The following is a 22,693-nucleotide window of genomic DNA, read 5'->3' as shown; positions in this document are numbered from 1 at the left end:
GTTAAGTATATCTGCATGCTTCCACAGGCATCTGTCTCTTCACATGGCTGTTCAGTGTGCCTGTCACAAGTTAGCCCAAGTTTTCTGTTCTCCTGCTTCAAACTCAGTTGAGTTGCCTTGCTTTGGCTTTGATCCCAGCTTTCCAGCGCTGCTCAATCTGTTGCCATGGCAGGCCATTGGAAAGGCTCAGTGCATCCCCGTGCCTGAAGCCAAGTGAGTGCTCACTCCATGCATGCATGGAGGCTGGGCAGGAGTCTGCCTAACAGCCAGCCATGTGAGGAGGGAGGGCCTCCTGTTCCTTCCTGTAAGCTGTGTCATGAGGCAGCGTGGTCAAGTCCTCTGCCAGGGAGTGGCCTGGGCCCAGCCTGGGCATGTTTTCATGCCAGGGTGCTAGAGCCTACTGCCAGATTGTCTCCCTCCACCCCCAATCAAAAAATGCTTCCAGAATGGAAGAGCCAATTTCCCCTGTATTGGAGGGGAAGTGGCAGCACCTCCTGAAGCAGTTGGACTTTCATCACCCTACCTCTGCATCTGCCTGAAGGACAGATTTAGCCAATTAACCTAAGGTTACCTTCCTCTCTGATTAATTCCCCATTCTGTCTTCCCATGTGTTGTGTCTCGTTTTTTTCCTCCTCCTTCCCTCTTCCTTGCCTCCTCTTCCCCTAAACCTTACAGATAGCTCGTGAGGCTGAGGCAGCCATGTTCCACCGCAAGCTGTTTGAAGAACTTGTGCGAGCCTCAAGTCACTCCACAGACCTCATGGAAGCCATGGCCATGGGCAGCGTGGAGGCTTCTTATAAGTGTTTAGCAGCAGCTTTGATAGTTCTGACGGAGTCTGGCAGGTAGGGCCCTAAGGGCAGGTAACACTGTTAGGATAACCAGCCTCTTGCTCCAGCTGCTCTAGGAGAAGACAGCCAGGCCCAACCTGGCACCTGGGCACAGAGCCTCTTTTCATCTGTAGGAACACTGCCAGGGAGGTCATGGCAGGGCAGGACCAAAGGGTCCTGTGGCTCAGTAGGCACAGTAGATGTCACAGGCACTTGGTGAAGGACTGGTTTCTGTGGAGTCTTGATCTTGGCTCAGCTCAGAATCTCCAGTGATTGGGCTCCTCTTGGCCTTTGTCCCCAGGAGCATGTTCCTCACCAGCTGCCCGGTGACTCTTCCCCTCCCTCTCCTTTTGTGACAAAGCTCTGACAAAGCTCTGTCCCCCTCTCGTCCCTCTGGACGGATGTTGCTCCCCTAGATTGCCCGTGAGGCAGAGGCCGCCATCTACCACTTGCAATTATTTGAGGAACTCCGCCGCCTGGCGCCCATTACCAGCGACCCCACAGAAGCCACCGCCGTGGGTGCCGTGGAGGCCTCCTTCAAGTGCTGCAGTGGGGCCATAATCGTCCTCACCAAGTCTGGCAGGTAGGAGGCGGCAGCGGCTCTCTGGGATGCCCTGCTCAGTGGCACCTCTCCTTGGGGGTCCTGGGAGCAGTCCATTGAACAATGCTCAGTTAGCACTGAGCCAAGGTAAGACCCCTCTGCCTGCCACCTTGGGCCTGCAGGGAGGGACTGAGCAGAGCCTCTTCCCTGGGCCCAAAGGACTCTAGGTAGCACTCATAAGGAATGTCAGAACATTTGGATCAAAAGCAAGTTTATGCTGGAGATTTATTACATAATAGTGCACAGGCTGACTACAAATGGTTATTTGATATTGAAAATTTAGTCCTCTAAGATTGTAAAAGATAACCACTTTTGCTTATTCCAGTTACTATGTGCTCTTTAAAAATTTCTGTTGGGAAATGAATTTATTTAAATGCTGTTTACTGTGCCTCCATTTGGTGCACTAGTTGCTGCTGTTTTCCAGCTCTAAAGACAAATTGGGTTCCAGCTCAGGAGAGGTTGCTGTGCTATCTTGGCTGACATTCTGTGGGGCCTGGCAGCCAGGCTGAGGACTGTGTGGCCTATGCTGGGCCTCCAACTTGGGATCCCTTCCTTGGCCCAGGACATTGAGTTAATGTCCTTTACTCTCCTAGTTAGGCAGTATGCTCCTTGTCCCTGCCCACAGGGCAGCGAGGGTTTCCTGGAAGAGAGGAGCAAACAGGCAGTGCCCACACACTGAGGAGCAGCAGGTGGATGTGGGCAGCCCAGAGAACCAGGACACAAGCTCTGTGCAGATGCCTTCAGCAGAGGGCTCCAGCTTCCCAGTCTTGGCTGAACAGCTCCAACCCGTAGGGGTTGACCTTCCTTAAAAGGTCCAGTTCTTGCTGTTTGGCTATTTTAAGCTCCGGTCTTCTGGGGTTTCACTCAGCTGGCCCTGGCTTCAGCAGTTGCTTCCCTCTGAAGGCCTTGCATAGAGGCCAAGAGTGAAGTGCAGGGACTTCTCTGCTGTGATGTGGCTTAAGTTTCCCTGACACCTGTTGAGTGTCCTCATAACTTCCCTTCTGGTGCCCCTCCCCAGCTCCTGAGACACAGCTGCAGCTACAAGTGTGCAGTGTCAGTGTTCAAGAAAGTGCCTGGCAGAGGGGCTTCAGAAGGGTCCCCTGCCCTCCAAAGGAGCTTTGGCAGGCAGAGCTGCTCCTGCAGCAACACTCGCATTTCCTGTTCTTGCCTGCTGAGTAGCACCTAGATTTCTAAGCCTCACCTAATAGATACTCAGATTTGACTCTGGGCCTTTTATAGCCCAGTTGCTGGGACTGTTTCAGGAGCTAGGAGCCGTGTGCGGCAGGGAGAGGGCACAAAAGTAGAGAAGCCTGATGATTCCCAGGGGGCTGGTCAGCTCTGCTACTGCTCCTTGCAGATGTCAAGAGTCAGGTGCTAGTCACGTGCTACTTGGCTTGTCGCTGTCATTGGCAGCGAGAGGAATGGGTGCTGGTGACATGGGGCCAGGGCTGCCTCTTTGTGTCAGAGTTCAGGGTGTAGGAAGGGTTCTGCCAACCATGGGCTGTGTGGGTAAGTGGGTGAGGCTGACCTTGTTGGGTCAAGATGATCCTGAGCCCTTGGCCTGTGGAACGGGGGTAGAGGGCAAATGGTAGCCTAGCATGCTGTGGGGGATATAGGATGAGGGGCTGCCGGAGCCTCGGGAGGGGTCCTGGGGAGCAGATGTTGAAGAGGCCAGAGCCCTCAGTGAGCTGGCCAGTGAGCTGGATGAGAGGGTGAGCTGTTTGAATGTCCTGAGGTACTTCCTGGGGCCTCGTGTAATGGTCTCTTCTGTATGTCCCCCATCCCATCTCAGGTCTGCTCACCAGGTGGCCAGATACCGCCCACGTGCCCCCATCATTGCTGTGACCCGGAATCCCCAGACAGCTCGTCAGGCCCACCTGTACCGTGGCATCTTCCCTGTGCTGTGCAAGGACCCAGTCCAGGAGGCCTGGGCTGAGGACGTGGACCTCCGCGTGAACTTTGCCATGAATGTTGGTACGTGGCTGAAGCAGGCAGGGGCTAGAGCCTAGAGGAGCTGGGGGATGCTTGAGCATTGGCTTCTGTGGGACCTTGAAAGTTTGGGGAATAGAAAGGGGAACACGCGGACCTTAGCAGGGCAAAAGGCCCAGCCGACTGTTCCTCTCCCTCACTGGGAATGTTGGTTCTGAATCTCTCATTCTCCAAAGTCCTAAGCTGAGCCCGGAGGGAAAAGGGTCCTTTGAGTTGTAGGGCTGAGCAGTTCAGTTCCTCTTCTCTTCTAGTCTGGGGCTCAAAGCAAAATTGTCCATTCTTTGGTATCTGCTCATTACTGAGGTTTTTTTTTGTTTTGTTTTTTAAATAAAATTGGCCACAGCTCCTGTGCTGTGGGGTGGCATACACAGATTATGTACTGATGTGGCCATTGTCCCTGTATAAGGTAGGGTATCATCAGATGACAGGAAGCAGCTAGCTCTGACCCTGGGCAAGGCTTTGCACCCTCTCCAGGTTAGTAAATGATGTCCAAAGGTCCCTGCCAACCCTGCCATCTGAGTGATAAGGACATTTCAGGGCCTGCCTCCTGTTTGCCTGGGCTGTGAGTTTGGTGCCACCTTGTGGTGTGAGGAAGTAGTGGTCAGCCAGCCTAGTTCAGTGCTCAGGCTATGGGGCAGCTGCCCAGGTGCAGACCTGCCTGGCTTGGCTTTTACTCACCAACCTCCCTTCTTTTCCTCCAGGCAAGGCCCGAGGCTTCTTCAAGAAGGGAGATGTGGTCATTGTGCTGACCGGATGGCGCCCTGGCTCCGGCTTCACCAACACCATGCGTGTTGTTCCTGTGCCGTGATGGACCCCAGAGCCCCTCCTCCAGCCCCTGTCCCACCCCCTTCCCCCAACACATCCATTAGGCCAGCAACGCTTGTAGAACTCACTCTGGGCTGTAATGTGGCACTGGTGGGCTGGGACACCAGGGAAGAAGATCAACGCCTCACTGAAACATGGCTGTGTTTGCAGCCTGCTCTAGTGGGACAGCCCAGAGCCTGGCTGCCCATCATGTGGCCCCACCCAATCAAGGGAAGAAGGAGGAATGCTGGACTGGAGGCCCCTGGAGCCAGATGGCAAGAGGGTGACAGCTTCCTTTCCTGTGTGTACTCTGTCCAGTTCCTTTAGAAAAAATGGATGCCCAGAGGACTCCCAATCCTGGCCTGGGGTCAAGAAGCAGCCAGTGAGAGTTAGGGGCCTTAGGGCACCGGGCTGTTGTTCCATTGAAGCCGACTCTGGCCCTGGCCCTTACTTGCTTCTCCAGCTCCCTAGGCCTCTCCAGTTCGCACCTGTCCCCGCCCTCCACTCAGCTGTCCTGCAGCAAACACTCCACCCTCCACCTTCCATTTTCCCCCACTACTGCAGCACCTCCAGGCCTGTTGCTATAGAGCCTACCTGTATGTCAATAAACAACAGCTGAAGCACCTGTTTCCTCTCTTTTCTGCTGGGGAGGGGGAGGTGGTTGAACCCTGCCCTCTGAGCAGGCTGGGAATGGCTGCAGCCTCGTGCCCTGCGGTGGGAACTGTGGTGGTGTCACCTGCCATCCTGCCCACCTCCTGGTGCAGAGGCGCTGGGAAAGCAGTAGCTGACTATTTTAGGGTTACAGGTTGCCCCCTTCAGTGCTGTGGGGAGACTTTAATGGCTTATGTGAACCAAAGATGGGAAAGAGCAGGCCTCCTCCCTCCCACTCTGGTAGATAAACCCAAATTGCAAAGTGGCCCTGGCCATGGTTCTTCCACTTTGGTCTCCCTGCAATAGCGTATCCCTTAGGAGGAGGAGGAGTCAGCTCTGGGTGCCTGAGACTGAGTTTGGCTCCCAGGTCCTCAGTTGTGGACCTAGGCTCCCCTTGGAACCCCTCCTGTTTGCTGGTGCCCTCCCACCATGATGCTGTAAGTGCCAAGGGGCTGGGGGAGAGAGTTGGGAATGGGACCAAATCTGGCCTGCGCCTTTCCTCTCTCCTGACCACACTCCCAAGGACCAAGTGACCTGGTGGGGATGGAAGAGGAAAGGGCCTGCAGGCCAGGCAAAAGCTCATTGTCACACACTGAGCTGTGCCTCTGCTTCCCTGCCTTTGATTTATGTCCACCTTCAGCCCCTTTGCAGACTCCTCCAAAAGTGTATTTCCTTGGAGAAACTGCAATGTTAACTCCGGCAAAAGTGCGTGGGAGCATCCTGGCTCCCGGGCTCCAGACCACGGTGTTCAATATCCCCTTTGGTGTTCCCCACTCACGGTAAAATTGAAACTTACCTGGAGCTCTATGTTGGGAAGGGTTAGGTTGGAGAGGGGCTGGAATTGGTTCCTGCAGAGGAACCCAAGCTCCAAGACTAGGACGACAGAAGCGTCCAGAGGGGACACAATACCCTCGACGTGAGGGACAGGAGGTGCCGCGTCAGGCCCTGGCCTCCAGGACCTTCCAGTCCGGTGGACCGAGCGCTAGGATCTGCTCAGAGCTTGGGGCCCCACCTGGGGAAGGTGGGGAAGGAGAGAAGCTGGGGAAGCTGGGGAATGAGGAGGAGGTACGGCCAATGGGCTGGGCCCGGCCCGCGCGACCCGCCAATGGGCGGGCGGGGCGGGCTCTCGACGGGGCGGGCGGGGTCCGGCGGGCGCTGGGTCCCGGCGCGCGGTCAGGGGCGCTGGGTGTAGGCGCCGCGATGACCGCTTTGAGCCGGAGCGAGGCCGCCGAGGCGGGCAGGTAAGGGGTTGCGGCCCGGGGGCCGGTCTCGGGGTTCCGGAGGCCGCCGCGAGGGGCTGCTGCCGCGCGGGGCAGGACGGCTTCTGGGGCCGCGGCAACTCGGCGCGTTCTGCCCACGGGGCAGGCACTTCCCGGCCGCCGGAATGCGGGCTTCGGGCCAGAGCTGCGCCGCGCGCCCAGGCGCCTCCCGGAGCCCGCGAGGTGTTCGCGCTAGGACCGGGTGTCCTGACTGAGTCTGCTGCGACCTGGGGGATGAAGGACGGTCCCGGCAGCATCGGGGCGGGGAAGGGCACCCTCCTCGGGACGCCCCGCATGGCCCATCTCCGCCTCGCCACTCTGTTCATCCTTTCATTTATTCATTCATCATTCGTTGCCCGCAATATCGACTCCCAGTCCTGACTGCCCCCGACCCAAAGGTTGGATTTCCCTGCGTCCCCTGGAGGGCCAGACTCTTTCCTCTCGCCGCCGAATCCGCACTTGTAGCGGCCCGCGACTGCGGGGAGGCAGCTCGGAGCTGTCTCAGCACGACGCGGCCTCCCCCGGGCGCCAGGCCCATCCTGGTCGGGCGGGCTGGGGCCGGTCTCCCGGCCTCGAGACCTGGTCCAAAGTCGCCCTGGGAAAAAGGGATAAGGAGGCAGGGCAGACAGGAGATGGCGCTGCACGTAACATCCAGGATTGTGGTTTCTGCTGCTTGAGGTCTTGGGGTCCCGGGGGTGACATTGTTTGGGGGAACCTGTCAATTCCTGCCCTGGGTCCAGGTTCCAAGTCGCACAGCCTGAGGTCGGGTACAGCCTGGCATCCTCGGCCAGCTAGCACTGGGGCGGGTAGAATGAATGTGTGAGCCTTGTGTCCAAATCAGCCCGAGACACACAGTGATGTGGACCCCAGCGGGGCTCCCTCTGCCTTATCCTCAGAGGGACTGGTGGGGCTCCACCCCGCTGTCGTTTGTGTCTCTGCTCTGCTTGTCGCCCCACTCACTATGCTTGATTGTTTAAAGGTGCCCCTCCTTGCAGGTGCCAGGCTCCTAGGAAACGAGAGAGGGCACCCTGGCAACCTGATGTCTTCACCCCATGTCCACCTGTAGCCGGCTCTAAAGTCTGGCTCCTTTCAGAGCAAAGACTTATGGCCTTCCTGGGAGAGGTAGAATAGAGGGTGTCTATCCCATTCTTCAGTGAGGAGTCAGTATGCCCCTCCTTCTTTTTTCTTTCTTTTTTTTTTTTTTTGAGACAGAGTTTCACTCTGTCACCCAGGCTGGAGTGCCGTGGTGTGATCTTGGCTCACTGCAACCTCTGCCTCCCAGGTTCAAGTGATCCTCCTGCCTCAGCCTCCCGAGTAGCTGGGATTACAGGTGCCTACCACCACGCCCGGCTAATTTTTGTATTTTTAGTAGAGATGGGGTTTTACCATGTTGGCCAGGCTGGTCTTGAACTCCTGACCTCAGGTGATCCACCTGCCTCAGCCTCCCAGAGTGCCAGGATTACAGGGAATACAGGTGTGAGCCACGTGCCTGGCCCCCTCCATAGTCTTCTGATCAGGCTGGCTGGAGACTATGCTGCAGACACTTTTAGGTTTAAGTTTTAGTTTGACAGGCATTGAGGTAGCCTCAGTGGGCACCTCTGGGACAAATGGGCAGGTCCAGAGGGGAAAGCTGACAGAGGCCCCATCGAGCTTCCAGGAGAGTTTAGGCTGGGGCCAAATAGAAGTTCTCCTTCCCAACTTCCCCCTGGGAGAATTTTCTGAATAGCCTGAAGAGGGTAGCTCAAACTCCATCTGTGCCTTGATGTTGCTGGCTGCTTTCAAATTTCTTTCTTTCTTTTTTTTTTTGAAATGGAGTTTTGCTCTTGTTACCCAGGCTGGAGTGCAATGGCGTGATCTCGGCTCACCGCAATCTCCGCCTCCCAGGTTCAAGTGGTTCTCCTGCTTCAGCCTCCCGAGTAGCTGGGATTACAGGCATGCGCTACCACACCTGGCTAATTTTGTATTTTTTAGTAGAGACGGGGTTTCTCCACGTTGGTCAGGCTGGTCTCCAACTCTCGACCTCAGGTGATCCACCCACCTCGGCCTCCCAAAGTGCTGGGATTACAGGCGTGAGCCACCGCACCCGGCCTCAAATTTCTAAATTTAGCAAGGCCCCAAAGCTTTGGCACAGACCAGAGAGACTTGTATGCTAATTCATCCACCTAGGGTGCTCCCGTGACCCCCTGAGGTGGGTTGCTGCCAGCTGGCCTCCTGGAAGCTCTCCCATGAGCTGCTGAGCTGTTAGTGCCTCCTGGGTGGTTCCACCCCGCCCCTAACCTGCTTAGGTTCGCTCTGGTCCTTGCCTGCCACGGACCATGTTTATCAGCTGGAGGGAAGAGCCTCACTCTGGAATCAGAAGTGAGTTCTAAGCCTCAGGCTGTTCCTGTTTTGCTGCGACTTGGGACAAGTCACTTCCGCTTTCTGGGCCTGCTTTACACCATAAGGTAAAGCGATTGGACTGTAGGTTCCCTAAAGGCCTTCTGCATGCAGTCATCCAGTGATTCTGCTAACTAGACACTTCTAGCAACTTCAGGGGAAGTTTGTCTACACTCAGGCTATGGTATTTTCAGCAAACGTGATTGAATAAGTGGGCCTGTGCCTTATCTTTTGGTGGAGTGAAAAAATTTGAGCCAGCGAAGCCAAATCCTTATAGCAAGCAGCATGCAGCATACCTGGCTCTTTGCTGATTGCAAATAGGCATTTAAAATATGAATTTGAGCCAGGCTCAGTGGCTCACACCTCTAATCCCAGCACTTTGGGAGGCTGAGGCAGGTGGATCACCTGAGGTCAGGAGTTCAAGACCAGCCTGGCCAACATGGTAAAACCCTGTCTCTACTAAAAATACAAAAATTAGCTAGGTGTGGTGGTGCGTGCTTGTAATCCCAGCTACCTGGGAGGCTGAGGCTAGAGAATCTCTGGAACCTGGGAGGCAGAGGCTGTAGTGAGCTGAGACCACGCCACTGCATTCCAGCCTGGGCGACAGAGTGAGACTCTGTCTCAAAAAAAAAAAATAATAATAATAATAATAAAGAAAAATAAAATATGAGTTTGGAATCAGATTTCTCCATTACTTCCAGCTAAAGTGTCATCATAAGTATTTCCTAAGTTTTAAGTTCTGGATAAAAACTCCACCAGTGCCTACCATCTCCACTAGGAACTCTGTTAAGGAACCTTCACTTTTGTATATGCCTGCTCTTTTCTCTTCATTTCCCTGTCTTCTGCATAAGCATACCCTCTTGCTAAGTAATTCAAGCATAAGGTCTTGGAATACTAAAATCATAAGCTTAGGAGAAAGAATAAAATAAAACTTATTTTCCCTCCCAAAAAAATCCCTCCAATTTCCTTCCCAGTTTCGAAGATGTTTCATTTATTTTCAGAATTTCTCCTTTGCTGTGGCTACCCATGGAAAGCCCTTGAAGTCAAGAATGGTGTAGCATTCCACTCTGACATCTGGCGTGAGCCTGAACACCAGAAAATAATTTTTCTCCCTTCCAGGAAAGTGAAAATGATTTCCCGCAATTCTGCAGCCATCTCTGATGCAAGTGTGAGTTTCACTGGAGGTCGGCCTTGGCCACTGTGCTGCTATTCACCTGGACTTCAGGGCATCAGTCTGTCACCACCTGTCATTGCCAACCTTTGAAGCTTTAATTCCCCAGCTATTTGCTAATGTAGGAAAGGAAGGAGGAAGGGGAGGGCAGAAGTCCCTGGGAATGGAGCTTCCTGTGTAATTAAGAAGTAACAGCCTCCCTGAGGTGCACCTGCGTGCTCCAGCACAGATTCCAAAAGACAGGCATTGTTCTCAGGGTTATAAGCCACTGTAGGAGAAAGTGATTCCTCGCCCCTCCTTCCCACTACTATACATTTTTATTAGTTTAGAAATGCACAGCCTGGCGCGGTGGCTCACACCTGTAATCCCAGCACTTTGGGAGGCTGAGGCGGGCGGATCACGAGGTCAGGAGATCGAGACCATCCTGGCTAACAGGGCGAAACCCCATCTCTACTAAAAATACCAAAAAAAATTAGCCAGGCATGGTGGTGGGCGCCTATAGTCCCAGCTACTTGGGAGGCTGAGGCAGGAGAATGGAGTGAACCTGGGAGGCGGAGCTTGCAGTGAGCAGAGATCATGCCACTGCACTCCAGCCTGGGTGACAGAGCGAGACTCTGTCTCGAAAAAAAAAAAAAAGCACAAGCCAGGCGTGGTGGCTCATGCCTGTAATCCCAGCACTTTGGGGGGCTGAGGCGGGTGGATCGCCTGAGGTCAGGAGTTTGAGACCAGCCTGGCCAACATAGTGAAACCCTGTCTGTACTAAAAATACAAAAAATTTGCTGGGCGTGGTGGCGGGCACCTGTAATTTCAGCTACTAGGGAGGCTGAGGCAGGAAAATCGCTTGAACCCGGGAGGCAGAGGTTGCAGTGAGCCAAGATCACACCATTGCACTGCAGCCTGGGCAACAAGAGTGGAAAAAAAAAAAGAAAAAGAAATACTCGGTCATCATTTAGGACTGGAGGCGTGTTTTAATAACCTGTGGAGACTGAACCAATCTTTATTCATTTATTTATTTTTGAGACGAAGTGTCACTCTTGTTGCCCAGGCTAGAGTGCAACGGCACGATCTTGGCTCACTGCAACCTCCGCCTCCCAGGTTCAAGCGATTCTCCTGCCTCAGCCTTCCGAGTAGCTGGGATTACAGGCACGCGCCACCACGACCGACTAATTTTTTGTATTTTTAGTAGAGACGGGGTTTCTCCATGTTGGTCAGACTGGTCTTGAACTCCCGACCTCAGGTGATCCGCCCACCTCGGCCTCCCAAAGTGCTGGGATTACAGGCATGAGCCACTGCACCTGGCCAACTGAACCAGTCTTTAAAGCCTTGTCGTAAATTAGTGTTTCCTCAGTGATGTTTGTAATTACATTGTTAATTTTTAAGCAGTTTTTGGCTGGCTCTATTTCTTTTTAGCCTAAAGTAAAGATCACATGAAGAATTAGTTTAAATCAAACTTGTATTGCTTTTCCTCCTAACATCTATACATGGCCCATCAATGGTATAGTAGTTAATTGTCGAGATCCTACTGGTATTTCATTTCATTGCCTCACCCACCGCACAGCAGCGTGGGCAGTATGCCTGACCAAACAACTGTGACTGATTATTAGGATTTTTTTTTCTCTCTTCTGTAGGAAAAAAGTTTAGATATTTCTAATATGTGTTAGCATTAACCAGATTACTCAAAACCTACCAGTAATCACTCAGGCCACACAAAATGCTATTTTAAAATAAATTTTGAATTTTTGAAGGATTACTTAGAAATTTTATTTTAAAATAACCCAGTGACAATACTTCAGAATTGGTATTCCTATTGGGCTTCCTTCATTACCAGACAAGTTGAAACATGTTTATATTCTGAATTGCTAACTTTTTATTGTGGAAAATTTCAAACATATACAAAAGGAGAGAGAATAGTATAATAAGTGGCATGTACCCATCTCCTGGTTTTAGCAATAATCAAGTCATGGGTAAAGTTTGTTTCATGTATACCTCCCTTCTCCCTGTCTCCTGGATTATTCTGAAGCAAATTGTAGCTATTATATCATTTTATCCAAAAATATTTCAGTGTATATCTATAAAAGAGCCTTTAAAAAATATTTCTACAATATCATTATTACGTCTAAAAAATGACAGTAACTCCTTAATCAGATAGCTAGTCAGCATTTACATTCCCTCCATTGTCTCATAAATGTCTTTGTACCATTTAATGAGGATTTAAATGAAGTTTATACTTTGACTAAAGTCAAAGAGTTGACATTTTGAATCTATATATCTTTATCTCTGTAATCTATTTTAATCTATGGTTTCCTCTTTTCTTCCTTTTCTTTTTTCCTTGCAAATTATTTGTTGAAAAAAACAAGCTATGTTTTCTATAACTTTTTCTGATTTGTTGATGTTGTTTAAACCATTCCTTTGATTTATGTATTTCCTATACATTGGGAGTTGGACCTACAGTCTTGGTCAGATTCTGATGGTATTGTGTGCTTCAAGAAGTATATAATATCACTTATTTCTCTTTGAAGAATGTTAGCAGCCATTGATGATTATTTCATGCAGACCGATTATTTCATTAGGGACTGAAAAATGGTATTAGTCTAATCCTACCAGTTTTTCATCATTTATTAGGAGACTCTTTCTATAAAAAGATGTGTTCCCAGCTGGGCGTGGTGGCTCCTGCCTGTAATCCCAGCACTTTGGGAGGCCAAGGCAGGCGGATCACCTGAGGTCAGGAGTTTGAGACCAGCCTGGCCAACATGGTGAAACCCCGTCTCTACTAAAAAAAAAATACAAAAATTAGCTGGGCGTGGTGGCAGGCACCTGTAATCCCAGCTACTCAGGAGGCTGAGGCAGGAGAATCGCTTGAACCCAGGAGGCGGAGGTTGCATTGAGCTGAGATCACACCATTGCACTCCAGCCTGGGCAACAAGAGCAAAACTCCATCTCAAAAAAAAAAAAAAAGATGTGTTCCCTCTTCAACTATTTGCTTATCCTGAGGTATAGCCAGTACTAGAAAGGCAGAATAAATACTTGACTCTTATTTCTTAGTTTTCAAAATCGTGGTATGGGCTCTAGTAGCCACCAAAGGTGGCCAATGAGTCATTTTGGTGTATTATAACCTCATGGATTTAAACATATTTGATGTGTTTTAATCTATTCTTATTGATGCTCAAATGGTCCCATCTTTAAGTTGGTTCCTGAGTTCTTGAGCCATGACTCCATGCTTCAATGACTTCCTTAGTTTCTGGTATGATTAGACGTTTTAGGCTCCTTTTTGTATTTCCTCAGATCTGGAATCAGCCATTTCCCCAAGGAGCTGCTTAATTAGAGGAGTATTTTCTATCATTTGGGGGTCATAGGCTACGTTGAGAATCTAATAAAAGTGAAATGCTCTCTTCCCAGAAACGTACCCCTTTGTTCAGATCCAACAATTTTGCCCAAAGTTCCAGGAGTACACAGATCCACCCTCCAACTCTTGCCTGGACCTCAGAGGCATGTAATTTACATTAGACTGTCAATCTGCGTCCATAATGATGGAAGACTTGGGAGAATAAGAAATAACCAAGTGTCCCTATGTGAAAACAGAAACTGGAAAAGTTAATGAATCTTGCAATATAAGAAGAAGCAAGAAAAGAGAGAGTTGTGGAGCAGACTTTGCCCTGGTCACACCAGCAGTGGAGATCCAGTTTTATTAAGGAAGGAACATGAGGACAAAGGTTTATTCTTTGGTGAAGGATTATCAGCTAGAAGGAGGTCCATTTAGGTATTGGAAAGAACTTTTTTTTTTTTTTTTTTTGAGACGGAATCTTGCTCTGTCGCCCAGGCTGGAGTGCAGTGGTGCAATCTCGGCTCACTGCAAGCTCCGCCTCCCGGGTTCATGCCATTCTCCTGCCTCAGCCTCCTGAGTAGCTGCGACTACAGGTGCCCGCCACCACGCCCGGCTAATTTTTTGTATTTTTTTTAGTAGAGACGGGGTTTCACCATGTTAGCCAGGATGGTCTCAATCGCCTGATCTTGTGATCCTTCCGCCTCGGCCTCCCAAAGTGCTGGGATTACAGGCGTGAGCCACCGCGCCCGGCTAATTGACTATTAGAACTTTCTAATAGTCAGGGCTGCAGTGACAGATCTAATAGATGATATTCATGTATAGGCATACATTTTGAAATTCCTGTTGCCTAGTTACAATGCACCTTTTCTTCCCCACCCACTCGAATATTTATTTCTTTGCATGGAGTTTCTTGATATGGATAACACTGAATAAGGGTTTGGTTTGGTTTTGTCTTTTAAGCCATTCCCAACCACGTAGTCAATGTGATGTGATAGGACAGCCTAAGCTTTCAGACAGACCTGGGTTCACATTCTTGCTCCACAAGTTACTGCTGAGTTACTACTGGCTCTGAGCCTCCGGTTATCCATCTATAAAACAGACTCACATCTAACCTGCTTCAGAGGTACTCTGGCTGTGTAATGGCCTAGTACACAGTAGGTGCTCACTAAAACGTACTTTCCTTTCAGTGCCTCTAACTTTGAGAACCTGAAATGGGACTTCTTAGTGATAGTTCAGCTACAGCTCTAAGAAAAGCTACCTCTGTTTTACTTTTCCAGGCACAAAGTTCACTTTTTAAAATACACTTTTTGTTTTGAGAGAATTGTAAATTCACGTTCACTTTTATAAAATACTACAGAGAGATCTCATGTATTCTTCACCCAGTTTACCCCAATGGTAACATCCTGAATAGCAATGGAACAGTATCACAACCAGAAAATTGACATTGATATAATCCATCTACCTTAGTCAGATTTCACTAGTTTTACATGCACTCATTTGTGTCTGTGCATGTGTGTGGACCTATACTTAGTCTTGTGTGATTTTTATCACATGTAGATTTGGCAAAGTTCATTTTTAAAACCAAGCTTTATTTTTCTGTTGGTTCTGAAGGTTTCCATGTAGTGAAGAATGAGATTTTAGGAATTCTGAATTTCAGAGGTGTCTATTCATTAATAATATTGCAGTGCCTTTGGAACAATTCTTTTTCCTGCCTTCTCCTTCTCCTCCTTTTTAAAAATTCTTTTACTAAATGAAAATAGTATGTTTATTCTAATTATAAAATTCAAGCAAAGTGGCCTGAATACTTTGTTTTGTTTGAACTTATTCTAACAGGTGTATAAGACTTTTAAAATCAAAACCAATAAAGCTCTTAAAGGCCGGGCATGGTGGCTCACACCTATAATCCCAGCACTTCAGGAGCTGAGGTGGGCAGATCACCTGAGGTCAGGAGTTCGAGACCAGCCTGGCCAACATGGCAAAACCCCATCTCTACTAAATATACAAAAATTTAGCCGGCTGAGGTGGCGGGCACCTGTAATCCCAGCTACTTGGGAAGCTGAGGCAGGAGAATCACTTGAACCTGGGGGTCAGAGGTTGCAGTGAGCCAAGATCATGCCACTGCACTCCACCTTGGGCGACAGCAAGACTCTGTCTCAAAAAAAAATTTTAGGCAAACTATACCAAAAATACAGAAAAGTATAAAGAAGAAAACAAAAAACATGTAAAATCCCAATTCGTGGAGAAAAATGTTAGAATTTTAGTGATCATCTTTCTACGTATATTATTAGGCACACTGTTCTACAGAACGCTTTTCCAATGTTATATAATGCTATCTTTCATGTGCATATAGACTTTTTAATAAGTTTTAATAAATATTGATGAATATTTTTAATGGTTACATAGCCTTCTAGTCTACAAATAAAACATAATTTGTGCCTTATTGATGGACATTTATAGTACTTCCTTTTTTCTCCTCTACCTACACTTTAATGAGCATTCTTTTTTTTTTTTCTTTGAGACGAAGTCTAGCTCTGTTGCCCAGGCTGGAGTACAGTAGGAGGATCTCAGCTCACTGCAACTTCCGCCTCCTGGGTTCAAGTGATTCTCCTGCCTTAGCCTCCTGAGTAGCTGGGATTACAGGTGCATGCTACCATACCCAGCTAATTTTTGTATTTTTAGTAGAGATGGGGTTTCATCACATTGGTCAGGCTGGTCTGGAACTCCTAACCTTGTGATCTGCCTGCTTTGGTCTCCCAAAGTGCTAGGATTACAGCCATGAGCCACCACGCCCGGCCAGTGAGCATTCTTATTATATATTGTAATTTGTGCTTAATTATTTCCTAGCAATAAATTGTTAGAAATGGAATTTGTGGGTGTGACAGGTGTCTACATATAAAATTTATGTACCTTTTTCATACTGTCGTACCATACAGGTATGTGAGACTGTTCATTCAAAATATGTTGATCAACATTAGGTAGTATTAACTTTAAGGCTTTAAAATCTAAAAAATTAAAAAAAAAAAAGATATTATGGCCAGGCACAGTGACTCACTCACACCTGTAATCCCAGCACTTTCAGAGGCTGGCTGAGGCTGGCAGATCACTTGAGCCCAGGAGTTTGAGATTAGCCTGGCCAACATGGCGAGAACCCTGTTTCTATAAAAAAATGCAAAAATTAGCCAGGCTTGATGGCACGTGCCTGTAGTCCCAGCTACTTTGGAGGCTGAGTGGGAGAATTGCTTGAGCCCAGCAGGCAGAGGTTGCAGTGAGTTTATATCACACCACTGCACTCCAGCCTGGGTAACAGAGTGATACCCTGTCTCAAAATATATATATATAACTTATATCTTTAATTTACTATTTTTTTTTTAGTTTTTCTTTTTTCTCTTTTTTTTTTTCTTTTTTGAGACAGGGTCTTGCTCTGTTGCCCAGGCTGGAGTGCAGTGACATGATCATAGCTCACTGCAGCCTCAACATCCCAGACTCAAGTGATCCTCCCACCTCAGCCTCCCAAGTAGCAGATGGGAACTTATACCTGTTAGTATAAGTTCAAACAAAACAGTGTATAAAGAGTGAACATCATCCCTTTATTCTCCTGGATGTAGTCATGATTGGTGTATACCCTTAAGTATAGTTTTTTTATGTTATAGATTATATCATACTGGTCTGTATCTACTTTTCTTTTCTTTTTTTGTTTTTGAGATGGAGTTTTGCTCTTGTTGCCCAGGCTGGAATGCAGTGGCGCTATCTCAGCTCACTCTACCTCTACCTCTGGGGTTCAAGCGATTTTCCTGCCTCAGCCTCCCAAGTAGCTGGGATCAGAGGAGCCTACGACCACACCAAGCTAATTTTTTTTTTTTGTATTTTTATTAATAGAGATGGGGTTTCACTATGTTGGCCAGGCTGGTCTTGAACTCCTGAGCTCAGGTGATCCACCTGCCTTGGCTTCTCAAAGTGCTGGGATTACAGACATGAGCAACTGCATTCAGTCTGTACCTACTTATCACTTACAATACATGTTGGACTTTTTTTCCATATTAGCACATATAAGAGCTCTAACTTACTCTTTTTCATTAATTGCATAGGAATTCATTATGTTGATAAAATACCATTTTGGTATTCTACATTTTTCCCCATAATTGTTAATCACATGAATATACATTTTTGTCCATTTATTTCCTTACATCAAGTGTCTTAAAGGGAATTGTTGGGTTAAAGAATTTGTATTTCTTGGCTGAGTGCGGTGGCTCATGCCCGTAATCCCAGCACTTTGGGAGGCCGAGGCGGGCAGATCACAAGGTCAGGAGATTGAGACCATCCTGGCTAACACAGTGAAACTCTGTCTCTACTAAAAATACAAAAATTAGCTGGGCGTGTGGCATGCTTCTGTAGTCCCAGCCACTAGGGAGGCTGAAGTGGGAGAATCGCTTGAACCCAGGAGGCGGAGATTGTAGTGAGCCGAGATCGCGCTACTGCACGCCAGCCTGGGCGATGGAGCGAGACTCTGTCTCAAAAAAATAAAATAAAATAAAAGAATTTGTATTTCTTAAGGCATTTGATGTATATTAGAAAGGTTAACTCAGTCTTTAGTCTTATAATGGGGAATAATGAATGACTATGTTTCACACCCTTGGTAATACTGAGCACTATAATTTTAGTGTTTACTGATAAGATAGGTAAGATAGATTGTTTTGTAAATTGCTTGTTCATATTCTTTGCTCACTTTTCTATTAGGTTGTTTACCTATTTTTATTGACTTGGATGAGCTCCCTACATATGAAGAATACCAATCCTTTGTCCACTTAAATTTTGAAATACAGAAGTTTTAAATCTTTATACAATTAAATCTTTTATGTGTTCTGGGTTTTATATCTTGCTTAGAAAAACTTTTCCTGATATTTAAAAATATTCTCTTTTATTCTAGCTATTTATAGATTTAGAAAATATTTAGGTGTTTTATCTTCCTGGGTTATCTTTTGTGAATGGTGGGAGGTAGCCAATTGCCCCAATATCATTTATTAGACAACTCATTCTTTCCTTACTTGTATGAAACACGTTCTTCATGCTATACTAAATTCTCATATACTCATAGGTCATTTTCTGGACTGTCTTATGCTCCATTGATCTAGTAATCTTTCCTAGGCCAGTTAATACCTCACTACTTAATTGTCCTACCTTTGTAATTTGTTCTGACATCTGGTAAGGCAAAGACTTCGCATCATTTTCTTTTTCAAAATTTTCTTGCTCTCTTTCACATGTGTGCACATGCATGTGCACCCTGTTGGAACATTTACAAATTAATTTGGGGTAAATTTGCTCCTTTAAAACTTTGACTCAGGCCAGGAATGGTGGCTCACGCCTGTAATCCCAGCACTTTGGGAGGCTGAGGCAGGTGGATCACCTGAGGTTGGGAGTTGAAGACCTGCCTGGCCAACATGGTGAAACCCTGTCTCTATTAAAAATACAAAAATTAGCCAGATATGGTGGCACGTGCCTGTAGTCCTAGCTACTCAGGAGGCTGAGGCAGGAGAATTGCTTGAACCTGGGAGGTGGAGGTTGCAGTGAGCCGAGATCGTGCCATTGCACTCTAGCCTGGGCAACAGAGCAAGACTCCGTCTCAAAAACAAAACAAAACAAAACACCGGAACAAAATATATTTTTTGTTGTCATATGAATATAGTTATTTTCCCACATATACTTTATAACTGTATTGTAGGTCTACAGGAAAACGATTGATTTTTACAAGTTAAAAAATCAATCGTTTGGGAGGTAGCCAACTGCCCCAATACCATTTATTGGACAAGATCTATTGATCTTGTAACCGTTAAAGTAGTAATTAATTCCATGAGTTAATTATGTGTCTAACCCATCACAGTTCTGCCTACTTTGGTGCCCAAATATAAAAATATCTGTGCCACATTTTTATGATTTGTCGGTTGATTATGTGTTGTTTAGGTAGTTTATCTGACCATTTTCAAACAATAATTGTCCCTCTTTAACATATAAGTGAACCTTTTATTTGTTTTTCTCGCCTGTGTGCGGTGGCTGGAAGCTCCAGGACAAGGTTGAGTAACAGTGGCGAGAGCAGGCATTCCTAAGGAGCGTTCCGGGCAGTTAGACAATCTGGGGTTCTCCCTGGAGGAGGAGGTCCCAGGACCCAGCAAGCTCCTCAAGACGAGGTCATTGGTCAGGAATCTGAGCCCTCCGCCGGAGCCCAGCCTCGGGTAGCCGAGTTGGCAGGAGCCTGGGCAGGGCGCGCAGCCAATCCCCGCTCGGGCGTCCTCAGCAGGCCAGTTACCACGCGTGGTACAGGCACCGCACCAGGAAGGGGCTCAGAGGGGGCGCGCGCTCCTTTTCCCGGGGGACCAGCAGGTGGGGGCACGGCTGCGGCACTCCTGACAGCTCCCCGGCCTGCGCAAGCTCTGGCTGTGACCACCAGCCTCCTGCAAAGGGTCAGCTGGGGCCAGCCGGGCGGGATCAGTGCCGCCGCGGGCGCCGCTTTGGAGCCACTAAGTGTGGCTCTGGAATGCTGGGTGCGGCTGCCTCACCAGCTTCCCAGCCCTTTCCAAGGCAGGCGCAGAAAATAGGCTTGTGGTTCTTGCCTGTGCTAGCCAAGGGGTGGAGGTGCTGCAGGTGAAGGTGGCTTGGGGAACTGGGGAACCGGGCAGTGAGGCCGTGGGGCGACGGCAGTCCCTCTCCCTCCCCGACTGCAAACAACCCCCTCGGGGAACCAGGAGAGAAAGATGCAATCCTATCTACCCGTTCCCAGTATCTCCGTGGTCTTTTCCCGCGAGGGAGGGCGGAGGGCAGGTTCAGAGGGGATGTGGCGCTGAGCTGGGCTGGGACCGGGTTTCCAGCTGTGCTCAGCAGCATCGTTGCTGGTGGACAGAGACCTGTCCTCACCATCCATCCCTGGGATGCAGTCACCGGCCTAGGAGAAAAGGAGGAGGAGCAGACCCCACTACTGCACCAAAGTTGTCCTGACCAAAGTTACTCATCTGCAGTGTTAAATTCAGGGACTGCCTTTGCCTCCTGCTCTTACTTGGCGTTTCAGCAGACTTCAGCATTGCGTTCTCCTCCATCTTTTGAACCACTCCTTTGGCTTCCATGACAGCCTTACACCTGGTTTTCTACTTTTTGTTGTTTTGTATTTATTTATTTTTATTTTTTTTAGTAGAGACGGGATTTCACCATGTTGGCCAGGCTGGTCTCAAACTGCCGATCTCAGGTGATTCGCCTGCCTCGGCCTCCCAAACTGCTGGGATTACAGGTGTGAGCCACCATGCCCGGGTTTGTTGTTGTTGTTGTTTTTAATGGAGACATGGTCTTGCTCTGTTGCCCAGGCTGGAGTGCAGTGGCACGATCTCAGCTCACTGCAAGCTCCACCTCCCGGGTTCACGCCATTCTCCTGCCTCAGCCTCCTGAGTAGCTGGGATGACAGGCACATACCACCATGTCTGGCTAATTATTGTATTTTTAGTAGAGATGAGATTTCACCCTATTGGCCAGGCTGGTCTCAATCTCCTGACCTTGTGATCTGCCCACCTCGGCTCCCAAAGTGCTGGGATTACAGGCGTGAGCCACCGCGCCCGGCCAAGAGTTCTTTTAGAACAGTTTTAAATTGTAGTTAAAAAAAAACAAAAAACAAAACCCTACCATCTGGGCACAGTGGCTCACACCTGTAATCCCAACACTTTGCGAGGCTGAGGCAGAAGGATCCCTTGAGGCCAGAAGTTTGAGACCAGCCTGGATAACATAGAGAGACCCTGTCTCTACAAAAAATACAAAAATTAGCTGGGCATGGTGGCATGTGCTTGTAGTGCCAGCTACTCAGGAGGCTGAGGTGGGAGGATCACCTAAGCCCAGGGAGGTTGAGGCTACAGCGAGCCATGATTGCGCCACTGTACTCTAACCTGGGCAACAGAGTGCACAGTTCAGTAGTGTTAAGTATATTCACGTTGTTGTGCAACCTTCAGAACTTTTCTTCTCGCAAAACTGAAACTCTATACCCAAAGAACAACTCATTATCCCTTCTGCCCCCAGGCCCTGGCAACCACCATTCTACTTTGTTTCTATGAATTCAACTACTCTAGATACCTAATTTAATCATGTGTTTGTGTTTTTGTGACTGTCTTATTTCATTTAACATAATGTCCTCAAGATTATAAGGGTTCTCTATATATTTGGGATACTAAATCCTTATCAGACAGATGATTTGCAATTATTCTCTCCCATTCTGTGGATTGTCTTTTCACTTTCTTGATGATATTAACAGCATAAACATTTCTAATTTTGATGAGATCCAATTTGTCTGTTTTTTTCTTCTATTTCTTATGCTTTCGGTGTCATATCTAAGAGATCATTGCCTGATAGGTCGTAAAGATTTACACCTATGTTTTCTTTAAGAGTTTCATAGTTTTAGCAAATTTTGGCTAATTTTTTTTTTTTTTTTTTTTTTTTGAGACAGTCTCACTCTGTCGCCCAGGCTGGAGTGCAGTGGCATGATCTCGGCTCACTGCAACCTCCGCCTCCTGGGCTCAAACAATTCTCTTGCCTCAGCCTCCTGAGTAGCTGGGATTGTAGACATGCGCCACCACGCCCAGCAAATTTTTGTATTTTTAGTAGAGACAAGGTTTCACCATGTTGGCCAGGCTAGTCTCAAACTCCTGACCTCAAGTGATCCACCCTCCTCGGCCTCCCAAAGTGTTGGGATTACAGGCATGGGCCACTGCGCCTGGCCGAATTTTGGCTAATTTTTGTATACAGTGTGAGCTAAAGGTCATGTTATTCTTTTCCATGTGGATATTCAGTTTGTCCCAGCATGATTTGTTGAAAAGACTTTTATTTCCCCCTAAGTCTTGGCATTCTTGTTGATAGCTTCTGTTCCTTGTGTACCCACTTTCCCTGGCACAGTCTTACTAGCTCTTCTCACTTATGGGCCAGTAACTCAGAAATTTATCCCTCCTGCCTAAACCTTTCTTCTGAGCTTCTTAGTCATATATAGTTTGACATCTCCACTTAAATGTCTCTCACACATGTTCAAGGCTGAATTCGTGACTGTTTCTTCCAACTAGGCTTTTCTTCTAGTCCATTTTTACCTCATTTAGTCTCAGCAAAAGAGCCCACTATCCTACTCGCTTAAGCCAGAAATCTGGAGTCATACTTGACACATTCTTGTTTTTACCTCTCATCCAATTCATCTCCACGTCAGATCGATTCTATTTGGAAATACATATTCCGAATCCATCCCTGGCCCTCCATCACCACTGCCACCCAGTCCAAGACATCATCTCTTTGCTGAGCTACAGCCTTTCACCCGATCTGTCTCCATGGAAAATTGTAAACATAACAAAGGATGAGAGAGTTGTCCAGTGGCTCCCCACGTATCCATCACCCAGCTACAATAACCAACAACACGAGTCATTTCTGTTTCACCAATATTCACCCTCCACTCCCCTGCCCCACTTCCATGGGATTACTTTGAAGCAAATTATTAACACACAAAGTTGATAGTATACTTTCCTGTTTAAATCTCTACATTGGTTCCCCATTGCTTTTAAGATCATGACCAAAACCATTATAGAGGCCCATGGGCCCTGCATGATCTGGCCCTGCCAACCCCTCCAGCCTTGTTGCTTGCCACTTCGCTGCTCGTCTCTGCCCTCCAGACCCAAAGGCTCTGCTTAGCTTTCT

At 48.1% G+C, this 22,693-nt stretch overlaps 2 protein-coding genes across 8 annotated transcripts in view; both read left to right on the top strand.

The window, feature by feature from the left end:
- Positions 1-4,844, top strand: part of PKM (pyruvate kinase M1/2) — a 32,056-nt gene extending 27,212 nt beyond the window's left edge. For 3 of the 6 annotated variants that reach the window (XM_054451495.2, XM_063652712.1, XM_054451491.1), the window contains 3 exons: positions 1,244-1,410; positions 3,221-3,402; positions 4,119-4,844. In XM_054451495.2, the coding sequence (XP_054307470.1) occupies positions 1,244-1,410; positions 3,221-3,402; positions 4,119-4,225 (456 nt within the window). In that variant the 3' untranslated portion in view covers positions 4,226-4,844. Of the gene's footprint in view, positions 1-675; positions 843-1,243; positions 1,411-3,220; positions 3,403-4,118 lie in introns of all 6 variants that reach the window. The other 3 variants (XM_054451496.2, XM_063652713.1, XM_054451492.1) reach the window with 1 other exon arrangement.
- Positions 4,845-6,003: 1,159 nt separating this feature from the next.
- Positions 6,004-22,693, top strand: part of GRAMD2A (GRAM domain containing 2A) — a 37,717-nt gene continuing 21,027 nt past the window's right edge. The window contains exon 1 of one of the 2 annotated variants that reach the window (XM_063652730.1): positions 6,004-6,113. In XM_063652730.1, coding sequence (XP_063508800.1) covers positions 6,073-6,113 — 41 coding nt within the window. In that variant the 5' untranslated portion in view covers positions 6,004-6,072. The remainder of the gene's footprint in view (positions 6,114-22,693) is intronic. The other variant, XM_054451490.2, reaches the window with a different exon arrangement.

Source organism: Pongo pygmaeus, chromosome 16, assembly GCF_028885625.2.
Source record: "Pongo pygmaeus isolate AG05252 chromosome 16, NHGRI_mPonPyg2-v2.0_pri, whole genome shotgun sequence".
Taxonomy (NCBI): Eukaryota; Metazoa; Chordata; class Mammalia; order Primates; family Hominidae; genus Pongo; species Pongo pygmaeus.
Note: the sequence above shows the minus strand (reverse complement) of the source record. Positions and strands in the feature narration are given on the sequence as shown.